Genomic DNA, 22,453 nt, shown 5'->3' on the forward strand with positions numbered 1-22,453 from the left:
ATAAAAATAAAAGAATATGAGTCACGCTCTGATAACTGCGATGGTGCTGTTCTGAGTAGAGGAGGCGCCTTCTGGCCTGATGGGAGCTGCAGTGGGACCTGGGAGCTCACCTGGAAGTGCAGCCCATCCTCCCCACCGGGAGCTGCCTGTTACCATGGAAACATAACAACCTGGTTGCAGAAACCAGGGCCCCCAGCCCTTTGCAAACCCCCAGCCCTTTGCAGACCCACAGGCCTTTGCAAACCCCCAGCCCTTTGCATACCCCCAGCCCTTTGCAGACCCCCAGCCCTTTGCACACCCCCAGCCCTTTGCACACCCCCAGCCCTTTGCAGACCCCCAGCCCTTTGCACACCCCCAGCCCTTTGCACACCCCCAGCCCTTTGCACACCCCCAGCCCTTTGCACACCCCCAGCCCTTTGCAGACCCCCAGGCCTTTGCAGACCCACAGGCCTTTGCAAAGCCCCAGCCCGCATTACCTGTGCACCACCCACCTGGCCCACCCTTTGCCTACTTCCCATGCCATCTCTGTCCTTCTCCCCAGTGTAAGCAGCCGCCTGTGGTGGGGGCAGAGCAGATGTTTGTGGGTGACCTGCTGCTCCCCACGCTGCCGGCGGGATTGGCATCAACGCTCACAGGCGATGCCAGCCTGTCTCGGCCGCATCGACTCAGGGAGGGACAGGCGGCCGGACCCTTGGATTGTCCAGTTACAAACCCACCGTGATTTCCAAGTGGAAAGATCCGACCGAGTCCCAAGAGGGAGCGGGGCTGGGCTCCCTGAGGTACACCCCCCGGCTCCCCGTCCCCCCGCTCCCCGTCCCCCCCAGCTCCCTGTCCCCCCGGCTCCCCGTCCCCCCCAGCTCCCCGTCCCCCCCAGCTCCCCGTCCCCCCCAGCTCCCCGTCCCCCCGCTCCCCGTCCCCCCGGCTCCCCGTCCCCCCCAGCTCCCCGTCCCCCGGCTCCCTGTCCCCCCCAGCTCCCTGTCCCCCCGGCTCCCCGTCCCCCCCAGCTCCCCGTCCCCCCCAGCTCCCCATCCCCCCGGCTCCCCGTCCCCCCCAGCTCCCCGTCCCCCGGCTCCCCGTCCCCCCCGCTCCCCGTCCCCCCCAGCTCCCTGTCCCCCCGGCTCCCCGTCCCCCCCAGCTCCCCGTCCCCCGGCTCCCCGTCCCCCCCAGCTCCCCGTCCCCCCGGCTCCCCGTCCCCCCCAGCTCCCCGTCCCCCCCAGCTCCCCGTCCCCCCGCTCCCCGTCCCCCCGGCTCCCCGTCCCCCCCAGCTCCCCGTCCCCCCGGCTCCCCGTCCCCCCCAGCTCCCCGTCCCCCCGCTCCCCGTCCCCCCCAGCTCCCCGTCCCCCCGGCTCCCCGTCCCCCCCAGCTCCCCGTCCCCCCGCTCCCCGTCCCCCCCAGCTCCCCGTCCCCCCGCTCCCCGTCCCCCGGCTCCCCGTCCCCACGGCTCCTCGTCCCCCCCGCTCCCCGGCCCCCCCGGCTCCCCGCCCCCCCGCTCCCCGGCCCCCCGGCTCCCCGTCCCCCCCCCGCTCCCCGTCCCCCCGGCTCCCCGTCCCCCCGGCTCCCCAACCCCCCGGCTCCCCGTCCCCCCGGCTCCCCAACCCCCCCGCTCCCCGTCCCCCCGGCTCCCCGTCCCCCCGGCTCCCCAACCCCCCGGCTCCCCGGCCCCCCGGCTCCCCGCCCCCCCGGCTCCCCGTCCCCCCCAGCTCCCCGCCCCCCCGACTCCCCGTCCCCTCCGCTCCCCGGCCCCCCGGCTCCCCGTCCCCCCAGCTCCCCGTCCCCCCCAGCTCCCCGTCCCCCCGCTCCCCGGCCCCCCGGCTCCCCGGCCCCCCCGGCTCCCCGGCCCCCCGGCTCCCCGACCCCCCGCTCCCCGGCCCCCCGGCTCCCCGGCCCCCCGGCTCCCCGGCTCCCCGACCCCCCGCGGCAGCACCTGGTGATCAGCACCGCCATGTCGTGGTGCAGCGGGTGAGAGTCGTCGTCCATGTTGAGCCGCCTCTGCCACTCGCAGAAGGTGCTCAGGGTGCTGTGCGCCTCGTGCGTGACCTTCAGGTCCTTCTGCGGACGGAGGGGGTGATGGCCCGGCCCCTCCCGCAGGCAGGGCACCCCGGCGCAGAGGGGACAGCAGGACCGCCACGGCCGCCCACCCCTTCCTCCCGCAGGCACCCCCCCCACCTTGCAGGGACTAGAGGGGCCTGGGGGGGGGGAACCCTCGGCTTCTCACCACCTCGTCCTGCAGCACAATCAGGCGCACGACCGTGATGTGGATGGGGTTCCCGATGCTGGGGTTCTTGAAAATGCCGGCCACCTGCCCGAGAGAGGGGGTGAGGCGTCACCCCGGGCCTGGGACACCACCGCCAACACCCACCCACATTCACACGCGCCTCTGCCCCAGCCCCCACCAGGGGCTCCCCACTCGGCCCAGGACAGGAGGCCACCCCCAAGGCCCTGAGGTGCGCAAAGTGCAGGGAGGGGGCGCGGAGAGCCGTCTGCTTGTTTAAAGCTCCCCGAGACCGGCCCACGTGGCTCAGGGGTTGAGCATCGACCTAGGAACCAGGAGGTCAGGGTTCGATCCCCAGTCAGGGCACAGGCCCGGGTTGTGGGCTCGATCCCCAGAGGGGGGCGTGCAGGAGGCGGCTGATCCGTGCTTCTCTCTCATCATGGATGTTTCTATCTCTCTCTCCCTCTCCCTTCCTCTCTGAAATCAACAACTTATTTAAAAAAAAAAAAAAGCTTGCCCTGACCGGTGTGGCTCAGTGGATAGAGCGCAGCCTGCGGACTGAAGGGTCCCGGGTTCGATTCCGGTCAAGGGCATGTACCTTGGTTGCGGGCACACCCCCAGTGGGGGGCGTGCAGGAGGCAGCTGATCGATGCTTCTCTCTCATCGATGTTTCTAACTCTCTATCCCTCTCCCTTCCTCTCTGTGAAAAATCAGTAAAATATATTTTTACAAAAAGCTTGCAGACTCTTCCTCCTGTTGGGGACCTGGGCTGGGGGGCCCAGGCTGCCAGGCTTCCTGCCTCACGCCCACTGTTTGCCCGGCGCCCGTGCCGCCCCCTGGGGGCCCTCACCATGTTCATGATGGTCAGCACGTAGCTCTCCACCTGGGGCTGCCCGTGGTGCCGCACCATGTCGGCGTCCGCCACCACCAGGGTCTCCACCCACTTCTCCCTGCTGTCCGAGCTCTGGTATCGCCGCTGCCGCTTCGGCTGGTCCCCGTCGGCCCGCTGCCAGAACTCCCGCTCCAGGGGCCCTGCGGCCCGGGGCAGAGTGGGGGGAGCGGTCGGACGGGCCCGGGGCCCCTCTTCCGAGAGCTCTTGGGGTCGGCACTGGGGTGAGGAGGATGGAGGGACGGGGCCAGACGCTCCCCTCATATGGGGCCGGTGCATCTCAGCACATGCAGACCCGGCCTGACCCCCCGGGAGCCCCCCCGGGAACCCCCTCCCCCCGGAACCGGCTCCTCTGCCCCAGGCTGGGGATCAGTGAGGAATCACATCTATGCAGCCGGGAAAACCGAGGCCAGGACGTGTTTAATGTGGCCCGGTCGGCGTGGCTCAGGGGTTGAGCAATGACCTGTGAGCCAGGAGGTCAGGGTTCGATTCCCAGTCAGGGCACAGGCCCGGGTTGCGGGCTCCATCCCCAATAGGGGGTGTGCAGGAGGCAGTCGATCCATGATTCTCTTTCATCATCATTGATGCTTCTCTTTCTCTCTCTCTCTCTCTCTCTCCCCCTTTCCCTTCGTCTCTGAAATCAATAAAAATCCTATATAATAAAAGCCTAATATGCTAAGTGACCAGCTGTCCGTTCAACCAATCAGAGCATAATATGCTAATGAGAGGCTAAGGCTTCCCAACCGCTCGCTATGACGTGCACTGACCACCAGGGGGCAGATGCTCCGATCGTCAAGGTTAGCTTGCAGCTGGGGTCCGGCCAATCGGGACTGAGTGAGACGGGCCGGACACCCCCCTGAGCCCTCCCGCGGTCCCTCCCCGGCCCCGATCGTGCACTGGCAGGGACCCTCAGCCTGGCCTGCGCCCTCTTGCAATCCAGGCTGAGGGACTCCGCCCCCTCTCTGAGTGCACGAATTTCGTGCACCGGGCCTCTAGCATATTAATAAATAAATAAATGGATACATCAAAAAGGATCTCGTTGCCCCGCGCGCGCAGCCCCTGCCCCGAAGGTGGGGGCGCAGGAGCCTACCTTGCACCCCGCAGGTGCCTTGCTCCGCCTGCCCCTGGGAAGCCGGGTGCTGGTACACCACGTGGGGCAGGGCGCTCCCGGGCTGGGCCTGGGCACCTTGCAGGGGCTCGATGAAGTAGTCCTGGTTGTTGAGCCGGAACACACCTTTCTGGAGGGGAGTTCAAGGTCACGTGGGGAGCCAGGCTGACCTGGCAGCGGGGCATCCTACCCCCTGAGGGACACTCACACCCAAAGGAAGAGGGGCCCTGGCCGGTGTTGCTCAGTGGATAGAGCATCGGCCTGCGGATGGAAGGGTCCCAGGTTTGATTCCCGGTCAAGGGCACAGGCCCGGGTGGCGGGCTCGATCCCTAGTAGTGGGCGTGCAGGAGGCAGCCGATCCATGATTCTGTCTCATCGTGGATGTTTCTGTGTCTCTCTCCCTCTCCCTTCCTCTCTGACATCAATAAAAAAACACTTTTAAAAATACAAACAAGCCGAAACCGGTTTGGCTCAGTGGATAGAGCGTCGGCCTGCGGACTGAAGGGTCCCAGGTTCGATTCCGGTCAAGGGCATGTACCTGGGTTGCGGGCACATCCCCAGTAGGAGATGTGCAGGAGGCAGCTGATCGATGTTTCTCTCTCATCGATGTTTCTAACTCTCTATCTCTCTCCCTTCCTCTCTGTAAAAAATCAAAATATATTTTTAAAAAAATAAAAAATAAATAAAAAACAAGACCTAGCTGGTTTGTCTCAGTGGACAGAGCATCGGCCTATGAACCAAAGGGTCCGGCCTGGGCCCTGGTAGGGGTGGGTGCAGGAGGCAGTCAATCGATGTGTTTCTCTCACATCAACGTTTCTCTCCGTCTTTCCCTCTCTTCCACTCTCTCTGAAAATCAATGGGAAAATTTCCACAGGTGAGGACTAAAAAAGAAAAAAAAAATCCTATATAATAAAAGCCTAATATGCTAAGTGTCCAACCATTCGTTCAACCCATTCGACCAGTCGCTATGATGTGCACTGACCACCAGGGGGCAGGTGCTCTGATCGGTAGGTTAGCTTGCTGCTGGGGTCTGGCTCATCGGGCCAGACACGCCCTGAATCCCTCCCAGAGTCTCTCCCCGGCCACCCCGATCACCCCCGACAGATCAGGCTGAGGGACCCCATCGGTGCGCGAATCCATGCACAGGGCCTCTAGTATATATCCTAATATATAAAAAGCCAGGGGCTGTCACGACCGAAACAACCGGGCGGACAACAGAACATCAGGCTGCGTGGGGCAATCAGGCCGACAAGGGGGGCAGTTGGGGGCGACCAGGCTGGCAGGGGGGCAGTCGGGGGTGACCAGGCCAGCGGGGGGGGGGGGGGCAGTTAGGGGCGATCAGGTAGGCAGACAGGCAGGTGAGCAGTTAGGAGCCAGCGGTTCCGGATTGTGAGAGGAATGTCCAACTTCTGGTTTAGGACCGATCCCGGGGCTTGGGCCTAAACCAGCAGTCGGACAACCCCCAGGGGGTCCTGGATGGATTGGAGAGGGTGCAGGCTGGGCTGAGACCTCCTGTGCGTGAATTTCATGCACCGAGCCTCTAATTATATATATATACATATATATAATTTTTTTTTAATGCAAGTTTGAGAGCCCACCCGGACCTAACCTAAGGGACCCCCTATTTGAACATGGCCTGCGGGAGATTCCAGCTCCAAGGCAAGTTTGAGAACCCAAATCCTGGGGACCCCCGGGAGGGCCCGCGTTTTCATTCCCATTTCACAGGCGGGATTCCCGAGGCCTGGGGCGAGCCCGGGCCCTCACTCACCAGGCCGTGGCAGGCGCTGATGGCCGCCAGGCCGCCCTCCTGCTCCGGGCTCTGCACCTGGCCCTGCAGGTGGCAGGCGGGCGGCCTGGCCCTGCGGATGTGCGCGCTCCCCAGGCCGCCGACCCGGCGCGTCTCGCTCACGAAGCCGGGCGCCAGCAGGTCCGGGGTGGCCCCCAGGTGCAGGCGCAGGTCCTGCCCGCGGAACTGCAGCTGGTAGAAGGCGTAGGCCGCGCCGTCCTGGGACAGGGCGCGTTTGCGCAGCGCGCGCGGCCACAGCTCGTAGGAGAGGAAGGCGCCCCCCGCGTCCACGCGCACCGGGTGCACGATGTCTCGCGCCTCCTCCCGGCTCTGGGCCGTGGTGGGCCCTGCAGGGAGAAAACCAGGCCATCAGGGACCGGAGGGCGGGACTCGCCTCCCCACTGGGCCTCCCGCTACCAGCTCTGTTCCTCCAGCTGCAGGTCTCTTGGTCACAGGTCTCCTGCTCCCACGACTGCCCATCTAGGGCCCCCGCCCCTGACACCCATCAAATCCTGGCCTTCCGCTGTTCAAAGCGCCTCTGTGCCCCAGCCCGGCCGGCGTGGCTCCGTGGTTGAGCAGCGACCTGTGAGCCAGGAGGTCATGGTTCGATTCCAGGTCAAGGGCACAGGCCCGGGTTGCGGGCTCGATTCCCAGTGTGGGGCGTGCAGGAGGCGGCCGATCCATGAGTCTCTCCCATCTTTGATGTTTCTCTCTCTCTCTCTCTCCCTTCCTTTCTGAAATCAATAAGAAAAATATTAAAAAACAAAACAAAAAACCTTATGCTCTCATCTCACTCCAGCCCAGACACCTGCCAGACCTCCAACCGAGTGCCCTGGACACACAGGGGAGTGCCTCCTGCTGAGAAGGCCCCGCCCCCTGCATTGCCCCCCAGGGCCAGGCCTTCGGGTACACATATATACACACACACACTAATGAATGGGTAATATGCTAATTAGACCAGACGTCTTCCGGAAGTCCTTCTGGACAAAGCCACAGTGGTGGGGGCCAAGGCAGAGGCGGTTAGGGGCGATCAAGCTGGTAGAGGAGCAGTTAGGAGACGATCAAGCCAGCAGGGGAGCAGTTAGGGGGCAATCAGGCCGGCAGGGGAGCAGTTAGGGGGCGATCAGGCCGGCAGGGGAGCAGTTAGGGGGCGATCAGGCCAGCAGGCATAGGTGGTTAGGGGCAATCAGGCAGGCAGGCAGAGGTGGTTAGGGGCGATCAAGCTGGTAGAGGAGCAGTTAGGAGATGATCAGGCTGGCAGGGGAGAAGTTAGGGGGCAATCAGGCCGGCAGGGGAGCAGTTAGGGGGTGATCAGGCCAGCAGGCATAGGTGGTTAGGGGCGATCAGGCAGGCAGGCAGAGGTGGTTAGGGGCGATCAGGCAGGCAGGCAGGCAGGTGAGCGGTTAGGAGCCAGTGGTCCCGGATTGCGATACGGATGTTCAACTGCCAATTTAGGCTCGATACCGGTAGTCAGACATCCCCCAAGGGGCCCTGGATTGGAGAGTGTGCAGGCCAGGTTGAGGGACCTTCCCCCCCTGCATGAATTTCATGCACTGGACCTCTAGTATATACTAGTATATATATATATATATATATATATACATTTCATTGATTTCAGAGAGGAAGGGAGAGGGAGAGATAGAAACATCAATGATGAGAATCACTGATCAGACGCCCCCACTGGGGATCAAGCCTGCCACCTGGGCATGTGCCCTGACCGGGGACCGAACCTTGACCCCCTGGTTCACAGGTCGATGCTCAACCACTGAGCCTCGCCAGCCTGGCTGGTTTCTTGGGGTATATTTTTTCAAGGAAATGCAGGAGCCGGGCTGCCTGGGGTGCCTTGCCTGGGTGCGGCTCTGGCCATATCTCCCCCATCTCTGATTTTCAGGAGATCAGCGGGACCAGGGCTTTCCACACGCCTCCCATAAGAACTTCTCCTTAAAAGCACATTCCCGTCCCGGGTCCCGGAGGCACTGAATCAGCACCTCCAGGAAACGGGACCAGGAAGCCCTGGGTTTGACCGGGAGCCTCAGGGGAGTAGGGGAATTCCGCATCCATCCGGTGCCCTTCGGCAACACCTGGAGGGCTGTGCGCGGCTGCCGGGAGCCAGAGGGCTGGCCCTGCACATCCGGGGCCCGGGGGTCTAAACCTTCAGGGAACTCTTTTCCTTTCTTTCTTAAGTGTTTTTTTGTTTGTTTGTTTTTTAATCATCACCTGAGGATATGCTCAGAGAGAGGAAGGGAGAGAGGCAGAGGGATGAGGCCCAAACCTAGGCATGTGGCCTGGCTGGCGTGCGTGGCTCAGGAGGTCACGGTTTGATTCCCGGTCAAGGGCACAGGCCCGGGTTGAGGGCTCGATCCCCAGTGTGGGGCGTGCAGGAGGCAGCCGATCCGTGATTGTCTCTCATCCTGGATGTTTCTCTCTCTCTCTCCCTTCCTCACTGAAATCAATGACAATCTATAAATCCTATATAATAAAAGCCTAATGTGCAAATCGACCGAACTGCAGAACGACCGGTCGCTATGACGCTCACTGACCACCAGGGCGCAGGCGCTCAGCCCAGGAGCTGCCCCCAGACCGCAGGCCCCAGGCCGGCCAAGGCGGGTACCAGCGGGGCCCCCCAATCATCCCTGCCGGTCGCCCCAAAGGTCAGCCCTGATCGCCGGCCAGACTCAGGGACCCCACCTGTGCACGAATTTCATGCATCGAGCCTCTAGTTAATAAATAAACACCTAGGCACGTGGCCTGCCTGGGAATCACACCCATAAACCCAGTGTCTCTGACAAAAATGGGAAGACTCAGAGGTGAGCCACAAGGCCCCATGTGTCAAGAAAAATGTCTCCATGCCCTGACCGGTGTGGCTCAGTGGATAGAGCGTCGGCCTGCGGACTCAAGGGTCCCGGGTTCGATTCCGGTCAAGGGCATGTACCTTGGTTGCGGGCACATCCCCAGTAGGGGTTGTGCAGGAGGCAGCTGATCGATATTTCTAACTCTCTATCCCTCTCCCTTCCTCGCTGTAAAAAAAATCAATAAAATATATTTTTTTAAAAAAAGAAAGAAAAATGTCTCCTCGCCAGCCTTCTTTTTGTCCATCGAGGCTCCCAGCCCGATCCCTGGCATATGGGACAGTAGATGGCACAGGGCAAGCGTGAGCGACGCATGGTTGAAAATGAGCAAGTTGGCCGAAACCGGTGTGGCTCAGTGGATAGAGCGTCGGCCTGCGGACTGAAAGGTCCCAGGTTCGATTCCGGTCAAGGGCATGTACCTGGGTTGCGGGCATATCCCCAGTAGGAGATGTGCAGGAGACAGCTGATGGATGTTTCTCTCTCATCGATGTTTCTAACTCTCTATCTCTCTCCCCTCCTCTCTGTAAAAAATCAATAAAATATATTTAAAAAACAAAAAAAGAAAATGAGCAAGTTGAAAATGAGCAAGGATACTTAGCTATTTCTTTAAACACCTGTTATTTCTTTGCCTAATGGCCTAATTAAAAAAAAAATTAAATATAGATTTTTTAAAATTGATTTCAGGGAAGAAGGGAGAGGGAGAGAGAGATAGAAGCATCCATGATGAGAGAGACTCATGGACGGGCTGCCTTCTGCACGTCCCCTACTGGGGCTCGAGCCTGCAACCTGGGCTTGTGCCCTGACCGGGAATCGAACCTGGGACCTCTCAGTTCCTGGGTTGACCCCTTAACCGCTGAGCCACACCCGGCTGGGCTGGGTACGTGCTCAACCTCGAGGATGAGCAGGGTGTCTTGGGGTAGACTCTCCCCTCTTCCCCCAGGCACTGGTTCTGTGCAGGGAGGAGCAGGGACGTGATGACCGGGGTCAAAGGTGAGGACTTCCCGCAGAAATAGCCCCAGATGGGTCCCAACTGGCCAATAAATGAGTGGCCTGGGGGTGAGGACAGTCATAGTCACAGGAGGTGAAGGGGAGGCCATCCGCCCGAGGGGCACAGCTCCGTGACACACTCCAGGCCACAGCAGTGTCCCTGAGGCATGGGGGGGGGGGGCAGGGAGGGGGAGGGACGGGGAGATCCCCAGGAGGATAGAGAACCCAAACCGCTGGTGTGAGTGGCCCCAGGGCTCAAACACGTGTCCCTGACAGGGAATCATGACCCTGGGGACACGAGTGAGTGCTGTTGAAATTCCTGCTGTAGCCCTGGCCAGTTTTGCTCAGTGGATAGAGCGTCAGCCTGCGGACTCAAGGGTCCCGGGTTCGATTCCGGTCAAGGGCATGTAACTTGGGTGCGGGCACATCCCCAGTGGGGGGCGTGCAGGAGGCAGCTGATCGATGTTTCTAACTCTCTATCCCTTTCCCTTCCTCTCTGTAAAAAATCAATAAAATATATTAAAAAAAAAAAAGAAATTCCCGCTGTAGCCCTTGGGCCAGCACCGCAAGCCAGAAGCTCAAGGTGAGTCACACAGAGGCAGCCTAGGGCCCTGCGGTGTGTCTCAGAGGTTGAGGTTGACCTAGGGACCAGGCGGTCACGGGTTCGATTCCCGGTCAGGGCACATGCCGGGGTGGCGGGCTCCATCCCCAGTGTGGGGCGCGCAGGAGGCAGCGGGTCCATAATCAATGATTCTCTCTCATCATGGATGTTTCTCTCTCTCTCTCCCTTCCTCTCTGAAATCAATAAAAATATATTTTAAAAAAGAAGGGTTTTACTTTTAAAATAATAATAATAATAAAAATAAAAATCAATGGAAAAATATCCTCGGGTGAGGATTATAAAACAAAAAAACAGCCCTAACCGGTGTCGCTCAGTGGATAGAGCGTCGGCCTGCGGACTGAAGGGTCCCAGGTTCGATTCCGGTCAAGGGCATGTACCTGGGTTGCGGGCACATCCCCAGTAGAAGGCAGCTGATCGAGGCTTCTCTCCCATCGATGTTTCTAACTCTCTATCCCTCTCCCTTCCTCGCTGTAAAAAAAAAATCAATAAAATACATATATTTTTAAAAAAAATAAAAACCAATGGAAAAATATGCTCGGGTGAGGGTTTAACAACAAACAACAAAACCTGAGCCCAAGATGTGTTCTCTGGCCCCAAAGCTGGCGGCATTCCGTGGGCAGCGCCCAGGTCTCCGGGGCTCCGCGCCTCCAGGGACCCTGAGTGTGAGTGGAATGGGGAGGGCCCCTGCCACCTACCCCTGGGGGTCCCAGTTCCTGCCCCTCCCCTCTGGATGGGGGTGTGAGGGGGAGACAGATGAGAGGGGGGCGGGGGGCAGGGTGCCTGCTGGGCCGCCACCCTCCCAGGGCAGCTCCCAGGGGCAGGACTCACCAAGGACTCCCTAATCTCACTGGCTCAGCCTGGCCGGTTAATAAAAGCAACAGCCACTCCAGGGAGGTCACCCCCAGTCACACTTCACCCTCCCGGGAGCCCTAGGCCAGTGGCCGGCAAACTCATTCGTCAACGGAGCCAAATACCAACAGCACGACGATTGAAATTTCTTTTGAGAGCCACATTTTTTAAACGTAAACTCTATAGGTAGGTGCACTGGTATTCAATTCATGAGGGTGTTCCCCAGCTGGCCTTTGCTAAAAGTGTCCTCAATCTGCCCTGACCGATGTGGCTCAGTGGATAGAGCATCAGCCTGCGGACGGAAGGGTCCCGGGTTCGATTCCGGTCAAGGGCATGGACCTTGGTTGCGGGCGCATCCCCAGTGGCGGGCGTGCAGGAGGCAGCTGATCGATGCTTCTCTCTCATCGATGTTTCTAACTCTCTATCCCTCTCCCTTCCTCTCTGTAAAAAATCAATAAAATATATTTTTTAAAAAAAACAACAAAAAACCATCCTCAATCTGATGGAGGTACTTCCGCTGAGGCCGGCTCCTTCCACCCCTCCCGTCCACACTCGTCTTGTAGACCTGTCCCGTCCATCTCCTTCCCTTCATCCTCTCTCTATGTCCAAACCATCTCCACGCACCTTTCTCCATCCTCCACATGCCATCTGCTTCCACTCCACAACCTCCCCTAAAATTAACTTCCTAAACTTTAAAGTTGGAAGTCAACTTCGCGCTGTACGTGCGCGCCCGCAGGTGGCGTTCTGTGGAAGAGCCACAGTCACGGGGCCAAAGAGCCGCATGGGGCTCGGGAGCCACGGGTGGCGACCACTGCCCTAGCCTAGGAGGTGGATGCCCTAGGAGGTGGATGCCCTAAGAGGTGGATGCCATGATGCCCCACTTGACAGGACGGTGGCCACACGCCTACATGGGGGGAGGGAGGGGTCTGGCCTGCAGCAGGGAGTCCACGGGGCTCTGATCCCAGGGGACACCCCCCCCACCTCCATTCTTCCTACAGCTGCCATGGGCCCAAGTCCAGGCTCAGGGGCAGACCCTCCCCCTGCCCCCCCAAACCCCCCAGAAACCACATTCCTGCTGCTCGGGCATCGCCCCCCCCCACCCTGTGGGCGGCCCAGGGGTGCCCTGGCAGGTGACTCCCCTGCAACCTGTCCCCTCATCCCCAACTGAGACTTTCCAACCACCTGCTTGGCGAACCAGGTGGCGGGCACCTGGCTGGAGCCAGGGAGACGCTGGCGCCTTCTCCACCGCGCGCAGAACTCCTCGGCGACCCCCCTCGCTGGCTCCCCCAAACCGCAACCTCTCCACCAGGAGCAGGCCTGATCCAGCCCCCGCCTGGCACACCTTTGCAGCGCCCCCCCTCCCTCGGCCCCCCAAGTTCAAGGTCTCCTCCAGTCCCGCCATCCCGGGCCCCCCTCTCCTTGCAATCCTCACCCCTCACCCCGTCTCCAGCGGCCTCCTGCACGGCTCTCCCTCCCCAACGTCCCACCGGGCCCCTCAGACCAGGAGCTCCCCGCGCGCGGAGGCAGGGCACCCCCACACCCCCGGCTCCTCCACCCCCACCCAGGCCGGCGGCTCCGGACGCGCCAAGAGCTCCCGGGACTGAGTCTCCTCGGAGTCTCCGGCCTCGGGGAAGGGGGAGCGGCAGGAAGTGCAGGCGGCGCGCAACCGGACCCCGCGCCCTGGGCCCCCGCGCGGATCGGCGTCGGGGCGATCGGGGAGGGTCTGGGGGTGGTGGCCCGCAGCGCCCCGCAACCCGCGCTTTCCACGGAGGAGGTGGGTGGGCAACCAGCTCCTGCGCGCGCAGACCGCGCTCCATCCAACCCCTCGGACCGGGGACCGCGCGAGGGCGCGCGCGGCTGCGCCGGAGAAGTGGGGACCCGGGCGTCCGACGCGCAGGGGGGACTCCTTCCCGGCCCCGGGCCAGGCCGATGGCGGCGGCGGCGGCGGCCGCAGGGCCCCCCGCACCCCCACACCCGGCGGAGGAGGGTGCGGGGTCTGCGGAGGCCGGAGGGGAGGCGGGGGAGCGGGGCGGCCACCCACCTGGTGCGGTTTGGGGGGCGCCGGGCGCCAGCGCGCACAGCAGCAGGAGGAGGGGGCGCAGCAGCGCGCGGCTGCCGGGGGCGCGGGGTCCGGCGCGGGACATGCCGGCCGCTCCGCGCGCTCCCCGGTCCGTGGGTTCGCGAGCTCCCGCCGGGTCCCGGCTCCGGATCCGACCCGCCCGGCCTCCCCGCGCGTGCGGCGCCCGGTGCCGCCGGGGACTCGCGGCTCCCGGTCCGGCCGGGGCCTTGGTCCGCGCGCAACAAAGAGGCTGCAGAGCCCGCCCCCTGGCCGCCGCGGAGGCTCGGGGAGAAGCCCTTGGAGTGAAAGGGGGCGAAAGACTGAAGAAGGGAAAGAAGAGGAGGAAGAAAAAGGAAGAAAGGAGGTGGGAGGGAGGGAGGGAGGGGAGGGGAGGAGGAGGGAGGGGCGCGGCCGCCGGCCCCCGCCCCGCCCCGCCCCGCGGAGCTGCCCCCGCCCCGGCCCCGGCTCCGGCCGCCGCGCCCCTCCCCGCCCCTCCGGGGGCTGCGCGCTCGGCCACTCGCCTTCCCCGCGCCCGCCGGACCGAGCGCGCCCTCTGGCGGTGGCGCGGGGCGGGCTGTCCGGGGTGGGGCGCTAGGAGACCCCCCAAAGGATCTGGAATTTCCGGAATTCCCGCCGGTCCCCACGCTGTGCGCCAGGAGGCGCCCTTGGGGTGCATGCGCCCAGGCTGGGGAGGCCTGCCCGTCCTGGGAAAGGGACACGGGGGCGAGCGGGGGGGGGGGGTACACAGCAGGGGGTTCCAGGGTCCCAAGGTTGATTCTGCTGCAGAGAGAGGCTGCCCCGACTCTCCAGTGAGCACCCCTTTTTCCATGCGTGGGGAGGTCTCCCATTCCTCATCTGCAAGTGACTGTCTGCCTGGAGCTGAGCCTGCGCCCGCAGACTCTCAGCAGGGGGGTGCCCCCCGGGGAGCCTGGAGTGCGGCCAACCCCAGCCTCATGGCCCAGGCCAGCCTCTGCCTGGGACCCTCTGGGCTTCTGCTGGCCCAGCCCTGCCTCTGGCTTCCTGCCCCCCCCCCCCGCCCCTCCATGCACTGGGGGACACTCATCCTCCACCCCCTGCCCTACTGGGAGGACCGTCGGGGTCCCCTGTGGTCAGCTGGGCCGCCCCGACCTTTGCCCAGCCTCTACCGTCCGCGGGCAGGAGGCGCGCACACTTCCTCATTGTCCAGTCTCCCATGCACTTCCCTTCGTTCCTGGAAGCCCCACCCCACGCCCTTCTGGTCCCCGGGGACCGGAGCACATGGCCGCTGGGTTCCTTGACCTCTTCTGGTGACCTTTCACCCGCCTTGTCCATCAGGGCCACGGCCCCCCCTCTGGCATCTGGAGAGACTGGACCCTGCAGTCTCTCTGGCTCCCCCCCGCCCCCCAACTCCCTGAACTGTCTTCCTCCTCCAGTCCCCTGTCACCTTCCTCTCCTGTCCACCTACCAGCCCCTCCTGGCTTCACCGGTGTCCATCCCTGGCCCCTACCCAGCTGCTTTCCACTTCCTTCTCCTCCTGGGGGGGAAAGGGGGGCCCTAACAGCCTGCTGGCCTCCCTGCCCAGGGATGGGGACCCTTCAGACCTCCACGTCCGGCCACTGGCACCTCCGCTCCTGCTCCCAGCATCCATCCCTACCTGGCAGCCCCAGATGGTCCCTACCCCTGGATGCAAGGGAGCGGGCACCCGCCCTCCAGCCGTCAGACACAAATGCTTCCACCAGGGCTCCCCAAAGACCCTGCTCCAGGGGTCCCCCTCTGTCCTTGGTCTCCACTGGCTCCTGGCCCTCATCCTGGTCTCCGTCTTATTGAAGATGCTGACAGGCAGGGCCGGTGTGGCTCAGTGGTTGATCGTCAACCCATGAACCAGGAGGGTCCGGTTCCAATTCCAGGTCAGGGCACATGCCTGGGGGGTTGTGGGCTCCATCCCCAGTGGGGGGCGTGCAGGAGGCAGCCGATCCAGGATGCTCTCTCATCATGGACGTTTCTCTCTCTCTCTCTCTCTCTCTCTCTCTCTCTCTCTCTCCCCACTCTCCCTTCCTCTCGGAAATCAATAAAGATATATTTAAAAAATAGCCCGGCTGGTTTGGCTCAGTGGATGGAGCGTTGGCCTGCGGACTGAAGGGTCCCGGGTTCGATTCCCGGTCAGGGCACATGTCCGGGTTGCGGGCTCCATCCCCAGTGTGGGATGTGCAGGAGGCAGCCGATCCATGATTCTCTCTTCATAGATGTTTCTATCTCCCCCTCTCCCTTCCTCTTTGAAATCAATAAAATACATTTTAAAATATATAAATAAAGACACTGACAATATCTCTCCACGGACGGGTGGCCCCGCTAATGCCCACCCCACCCCGATACACGCCACACCACCAGCCGCTAACATGCATACACTGCATGTTCCCATTTGCATGTAATTACACAACGAGTGGGTGCTGTTAGGAGTCAGGGTGGTGGTTACCCTGGGAGGAGAAGGGAGTGAAGAAGGGACAGGAACTTCTCAGGAAGCAGCTCATGGCCTGTTTTGTTTTTCTTTCTCTTTTTTTTCTCCTTTTTAATATCTTTTTATTGATTCCAGAGAGGAAGGGAGAGGGAGAGATAGAAACGTTCCATGATGAGAGAGAATCATGGATCGGCCGCCTCCTGCACGCCCTCCGCCTCGCCGCTCCCCCCCCCCCACACACACACACCAGGGATCGAGCCGGTAATCTGGGCACGTGCCTGGACCAGGAATAGAACCGTGACCTTCCAGTTCATAGAATGGATGCTCAACCGCTGCACCATGCGGGCCGGGCACGGTCTGTTTTCGTGATATGGGCGCCGGTGACTTGGTCGTGCGTTTGCGTATGACGTGTGGGCATGTGTATGTGGGTATTACACTTCAAAGTTCTTTTTTTAAAATCCTACGGTGAAGAGCAGGAGACGGGGGTGGCTTGAGGCTGTAGGTAGGGTGGTCAGGGAGGACTTCTCAGAGGAGGTGACATTTCATCTGAGACCCTGTGGGGGAAGAGTCCGTCGAGGCACACACTGGGGGGAGGCACGCCAAGCTGAGGGCCTGGCACATGCAAAGTCCCACAAGGCTGAGCACCGCGGAGGGACAGCAGAGACCCATGTGGGTGGGCCGGCACAGAGTGGGGTGGGGGTGATAGAGCTACTAGATGAGGTCAGAGAGGGGAGCAGGCACCAGATCAGACAAGGCCTCTTGGTCAGGTAAGGAGTGAGGATTTTTTTTTTAAATATATTTTATTCTTTTTTTTACAGAGAGGAAGGAAGAGGGATAGAGAGTGAGAAACATCCATGATGAGAGAGAAACATCGATCAGCTGCCTCCTGCACACCCCCTACTGGGGATGTGCCTGCAACCAAGGTACATATTGACCAGAATCGAACCCAGGACCCTTCAGTCCGCAGGCTGGGGCTCTATCCACTGAGCCACACCAGTTAGGGCAGGAGTGAGGATTTTTTTTTTATTGCTTTCAGAGAGGAAAGGAGAGGGAGAGAGAGATAGAAACATCAATGATGGGAGAGAATCATTGACTGGCTGCCTCCTGCACGCCCCCCACTGGGGATGGAGCCCACAACCCAGGTATGTGCCCTTGACCGGAATCGAACCCGGGACCCTTCAGTCCGCAGGCTGACGCTCTGTCCACTGAGCCAAACCGGTTAGGGCAGGAGTGAGGATTTTTAAAAAAAATATTTTTTTTAAATTGATTTCAGAGAAGATGGAAGAGGGAGAGAGAGAGAGACGTTAACGATGAAGCAGCGCAATTTACAACAGCTAAGATTTGGAAACAGCCGAAGTGCCCATCAGCAGGCCAGTGGGTTAAAACAAACGGTGGTCCATCTGCACAAGGGAATACTACGCTGCTGTGAAAAAGAAGGAACTCTGACCATTCCCAGCGGCAAGGATGGAGCTGAGAGCATTGTGCTAAGCGAAATAAGCCAGTCGGAGGAAGAGAAATATCACATGATCTCACTCATGTGTGGATTATAAGGATCAACATACACAGATGAGCAAAAACAGGTCCAGAGACAGGGAAGCATCGAACAGACCATCCAGCCCTGGAGGGGAGGTGGGAGAGGGTGTGAGGGGGGGGGCGGGTTGCAGGACTTGTATGCATGCGAATGAGCATCACCCATGGATACAGGCAGTAGGGGGGCGGGGACAGGTGCGGGGGGCGGGAGGGGCAGGGAGAGATCAATGAGGGGAAAAGGAGACTTAGGTAATACTTTCAACAATAAAGAACTTAAATTTTTAAAAAAAGAAAGAAACATCCATGATGAGAGAGAACCATGGATTGGCCGCCTCCTGCACACCCCACACTGGGGATGGAGCCCCCAACCGGGCATGGGCCCTGACCGGGGATCGAACCGTGACCTCCTGGTTCATAGGTTGATGCTCAACCACTGAGCCACGCTGGCCGGGCAGGAGTGAGGATTTTATGACTCACCTTCTGACCGCTGAGGGGAGCAGAGACCCTGGGGTGGGGCGCCCACAAGTCACCGTGAATGAATGAAGACAGGACACACCGCGTGCGAGAACTACGGAGGCCTTTCCGAAAGCCGAGACCAGAGAGGGCGCGTCACTTGCCCCATATCACACAGCAAGTCAGTGGGCGGGGACACAGAGTAGGACCCAGGCTGCCTCACTGACACTCAGTGACTCCCATCAGAGCAAGAAAAATTCCCAGGCCCCAGGCCCACCGGACGTATGGGCTAATTTTGTACAATTTTGTATCAGGTTAGCAGTTCAATTTCCTCTTCTCTGACCACTGGCCGGAGAACCCCACTTCTTGCCGATTCTCTCTCGGGAGTGGGTCTGGCTGTGCTGGCAGATGGCGGGCAGCAGATGTCAGAAGCTCTGGGGGGACAGCAGTGCCCATTGCCCGGGTTCCGGGCCGGCATGGCTCAGGGGTTGAGCGTCGACCTAGGAGCCAGGAGGTCACTGGGAATCACGCCCGCCACCTGGGCTTGTGCCCTGACCGGGAATCGAACCTGGGACCTCTCGGTTCCTGGGTTGACCCCTTAACCGCTGAGCCACACCCCGCTGGGCTGGGTACGTGCTCAACCTCGAGGATGAGCAGGGTGTCTTGGGGTAGACTCTCCCCTCTTCCCCCAGGCACCGGTTCTGTGCAGGGAGGAGCAGGGACGTGATGACCGGGGTCAAAGGTGAGGGCTTCCCGCAGAAATAGCCCCAGATGGGTCCCAACTGGCCACTAAATGAGTGAGGCCTGGGGGTGAGGACAGTCACAGTCACAAGAGGTGAAGGGGAGGCCACCCGCCCGAGGGCACAGCTCGGTGACACACTCCAGGCCACAGCAGTGTCCCTGAGGCATGGGGGGGCGGGGGGGGGGCGGACAGGGAGGTTGCCAGGAGGCTGGAGAACCCAAACCACTGGGGTAAGTGGCCCCAGGGCTCAAACACGTGTCCCTGACAGGGACCCAGGTCCCTGGGGACACCAGTGAGTGCTGTTGAAATTCCCGCTGTAGCCCTTGGGCCAGCACCGCAAGCCAGAAGCTCAAGGTGAGTCACACAGAGGCAGCCTAGGGCCCAGCCGGGGTGTCTCAGAGGTTTAGGTCGCCCTAGGGACCAGGAGGTTAGGGTTACATTCCAGGTCGGGGCAGAGGCCCGGGTTGTGGGCTCGATCCCCAGAGGGGGGCCTGCAGGAGGCGGCCGATCTCTGATTCTCTCTCATCACTGAGGTTTCTCTCTCTCTCTCCCTTCCTCTCTGAAATCAATACAAATATTAAAATAAGAAGAAGAAGCCCTGGCTGGTGTGGCTAAGTGGGTAGAGCCTCAGCCTGGGGACGGAAGGGTCCCGGGTTTGATTCCGCTCAAGGGCACGTACCTCGGTTGTAGGCTCCTCCCCAGACCGGGCCCTGGTCGGGGTGTGTGCAGGAGGCAACCCATCGATGTGTTTCTCTCACATCGATATTTCTCTCTGTCTTTCCCTCTCCCTTCCACTCTCTCTAAAAATCAATTGGAAAGATATCCTGGGATGAAGGTTACAATAATCTATACTAATAAAAGGGTAATATGCTAATTAAACCGACATCCTTCTGGACAAAGCCACAGTGGCGGGGGTCAAGGCAGAGGCGGTGAGGGGCGATCAGGCCGGCAGGGGAGAGGGGTGAGGGGCGATCAGGCCGGCAGGGGAGAGCGGTGAGGGGCGATCAGGCCGGCAGGGGAGAGGGGTGAGGGGCGATCAGGCCGGCAGGGGAGAGGGGTGAGGGGCGATCAGGCCGGCAGGGGAGAGGGGTGAGGGGCGATCAGGCCGGCAGGGGAGAGGGGTGAGGGGCGATCAGGCCGGCAGGGGAGAGGGGTGAGGGGCGATCAGGCAGGCAGGGGAGAGGGGTGAGGGGCGATCGGGCCGGCAGGGGAGAGGGGTGAGGGGCGATCAGGCCGGCAAGTGAGAGGGGTGAGGGGCGATCAGGCCGGCAGGGGAGAGGGGTGAGGGGCGATCAGGCAGGCAGGGGAGAGGGGTGAGGGGCGATCGGGCCGGCAGGGGAGAGGGGTGAGGGGCGATCAGGCCGGCAAGTGAGAGGGGTGAGGGGCGATCAGGCCGGCAAGTGAGAGGGGTGAGGGGCGATCAGGCCGGCAGGGGAGAGCGGTGAGGGGCGATCAGGCCGGCAGGGGAGAGCGGTGAGGGGCGATCAGGCCGGCAGGGGAGAGCGGTGAGGGGCGATCAGGCAGGCAGGGGAGAGGGGTGAGGGGCGATCGGGCCGGCAGGGGAGAGGGGTGAGGGGCGATCAGGCCGGCAAGTGAGAGGGGTGAGGGGCGATCAGGCCGGCAGGGGAGAGGGGTGAGGGGCGATCAGGCCGGCAGGGGAGAGCGGTGAGGGGCGATCAGGCCGGCAGGGGAGAGCGGTGAGGGGCGATCAGGCCGGCAGGGGAGAGCGGTGAGGGGCGATCAGGCCGGCAGGGGAGAGGGGTGAGGGGCGATCAGGCCGGCAGGGGAGAGGGGTGAGGGGCGATCGGGCCGGCAGGGGAGAGGGGTGAGGGGCGATCAGGCCGGCAAGTGAGAGGGGTGAGGGGCGATCAGGCCGGCAGGGGAGAGGGGTGAGGGGCGATCAGGCCGGCAGGGGAGAGCGGTGAGGGGCGATCAGGCCGGCAGGGGAGAGCGGTGAGGGGCGATCAGGCCGGCAGGGGAGAGCGGTGAGGGGCGATCAGGCCGGCAGGGGAGAGGGGTGAGGGGCGATCGGGCCGGCAGGGGAGAGGGGTGAGGGGCGATCAGGCCAGCAGGGGAGAGGGGTGAGGGGCGATCGGGCCGGAAGGGGAGAGGGGTGAGGGGCGATCAGGCCGGCAGGCGAGAGGGGTGAGGGGTGATCAGGCTGGCAGGCAGTCCTGGATTGCAAGGGGGATGTCTGACTCTCGATTTAGGCCCCATCCTGTGATTGGGCCTAAACCGGCAGTCACGCATCCCCCGAGGGGTCCTGGATTGGAGAGGGTGCAGGCCGGGCTGAGGGACCCCTGACCGGTGCATGAATTTCATGCACTGGGCCTCTAGTTATTATAATAATAATGAGGAGGAGGAGGAGGAGGAGGAGGAAGAACGGGAGGAGGGGGAGGAGAGGCGGGAAGGGTCCATAGCAGGTGGCGCTGAGAGCTTTCCCCCATCGCCTGGGTGACTCTCCCAGGACCCTGTTGCCTCCGGTTACCGTGATCTTCCTTTACAGACGGGCACGGTGACTGGAGGAGCCCAGGACACACAGCTCAGGATGTGTGGACCCTGCAGTCTCTCCCGCCCACCCCCCCCCTCCAGCCCCCAGGCCTGTCACTCACTCTGTGTCACTGTCTGTAAGCCTATCTTTTCAAAAATATATATTTTTATTGATTTTAGAGAGGAGGGGAGAGGGAGTGCGAGACACAGAAACATCCAGGATGAGAGAGAATCATGGCCCGGCTGCCTCCTCCACGCCCCCACACTGGGGATCGAGCCCGCAACCTGGGCACGTGCCCCTGATGGGAATTGAACTGGGACCTTCCGGTCCGCAAGTCAACCCTCTATCGACTGAACCAAACTGACTAGGGCTGAGCCTAATCCTATATAATAAAGAGGTAATATGCAAATTAACCCTCACACCCTCACAAGATGGCTGGCTGCAACCAGGCCAGCAGGGGGGTTAGTGAGGGGCGACCAAATGACTGAACAGCAGGCTGTGTGGAGCAACAGGCTGGGAGGGGGCCGTGAGGGGCGACCAGGCTGGCAGGGGGGGCAGTTGGGGGCGACCAGGCCAGCAGGGTGGGCAGTTGGGGGTGACCAGGCCAGCAGGGGGGCAGTTGGGGGTGACCAGGCAAGCAGGGTGGGCAGTTGGGGGTGATTAGGCTGTCAGGGGGGGCAGTGAGGGGCGACTAGGCTGGCGGGGGGGGGTGTAGTTGGGGGCAACCAGGCCAGCAGGTGGGGGCAGTTAGAGGCAACCAGGCCAGCAGGCAGGTCAGCGATTAGGAGCCAGTGGTCCAGGATTGTGAGAGGGATGTCCGATCTCGGGCCTAAACCGGCAGCTGGACATCCCCCAAGGGGTCCCGGATTGGGGAGGGTGCAGGCGGGGCTGAGGGGACTCCCCCCTCCATGCACGAATATCATGCACCGGGCTCTAGTTTTAAAATAACGTGGACATGTCTGTGGTCTCATTTTAAAGTCCTACTCTTTTTTTTTTTAATATATTTTATTGATTTTTACAGAGAGGAAAGGAGAGGGATAGAGAGTTAGAAACATCAATGAGAGAGAAACATCCATCAGCTGCCTCCTGCACCCCCCCTACTGGGGATGTGCCCGCAACCCAGGTACATGCCCTTGACCGGAATCGAACCCGGGACCCTTCAGTCCACAGGCCGACGCTCTATCCACTGAGCCACACCGGTGCTGGCTAAAGTCCTACTCCTGTTCTACTTTAATTTTTTCTAGTTTGGCTTTGAAAAATAATAACCTTTTTTAAAGAAATGATAACACATATATACACATGCATATTAGGAAGTTTGAAAATAAAGACAAGCAAAACTGTTTTTTAATATATTTGATTGATTTTTTTTACAGAGAGGAAGGGAGAGGGATAAAGAGTTAGAAACATCCATCAGCTGCCTCCTGCACACCCCCCACTGAGGA

At 61.5% G+C, this 22,453-nt stretch overlaps 2 protein-coding genes across 2 annotated transcripts in view; one reads left to right on the plus strand and one right to left on the minus strand.

The window, feature by feature from the left end:
• Positions 1–13,739, minus strand: part of ADAMTS7 (ADAM metallopeptidase with thrombospondin type 1 motif 7) — a 43,934-nt gene extending 30,195 nt beyond the window's left edge. The window contains 6 exon segments of the mRNA XM_059677926.1: positions 1,925–2,049; positions 2,216–2,299; positions 3,063–3,244; positions 4,192–4,339; positions 5,978–6,342; positions 13,344–13,739. Coding sequence (XP_059533909.1) covers positions 1,925–2,049; positions 2,216–2,299; positions 3,063–3,244; positions 4,192–4,339; positions 5,978–6,342; positions 13,344–13,446 — 1,007 coding nt within the window. The 5' untranslated portion in view covers positions 13,447–13,739.
• The window catches only part of TMED3 (transmembrane p24 trafficking protein 3), a 230,681-nt gene that overhangs the window by 69,316 nt on the left and 138,912 nt on the right, over positions 1–22,453 (plus strand). The gene's annotated exons all lie outside the window — the stretch shown is intronic.

This window comes from Myotis daubentonii, chromosome 21 (genome assembly GCF_963259705.1).
Source record: "Myotis daubentonii chromosome 21, mMyoDau2.1, whole genome shotgun sequence".
NCBI lineage: Eukaryota > Metazoa > Chordata > Mammalia > Chiroptera > Vespertilionidae > Myotis > Myotis daubentonii.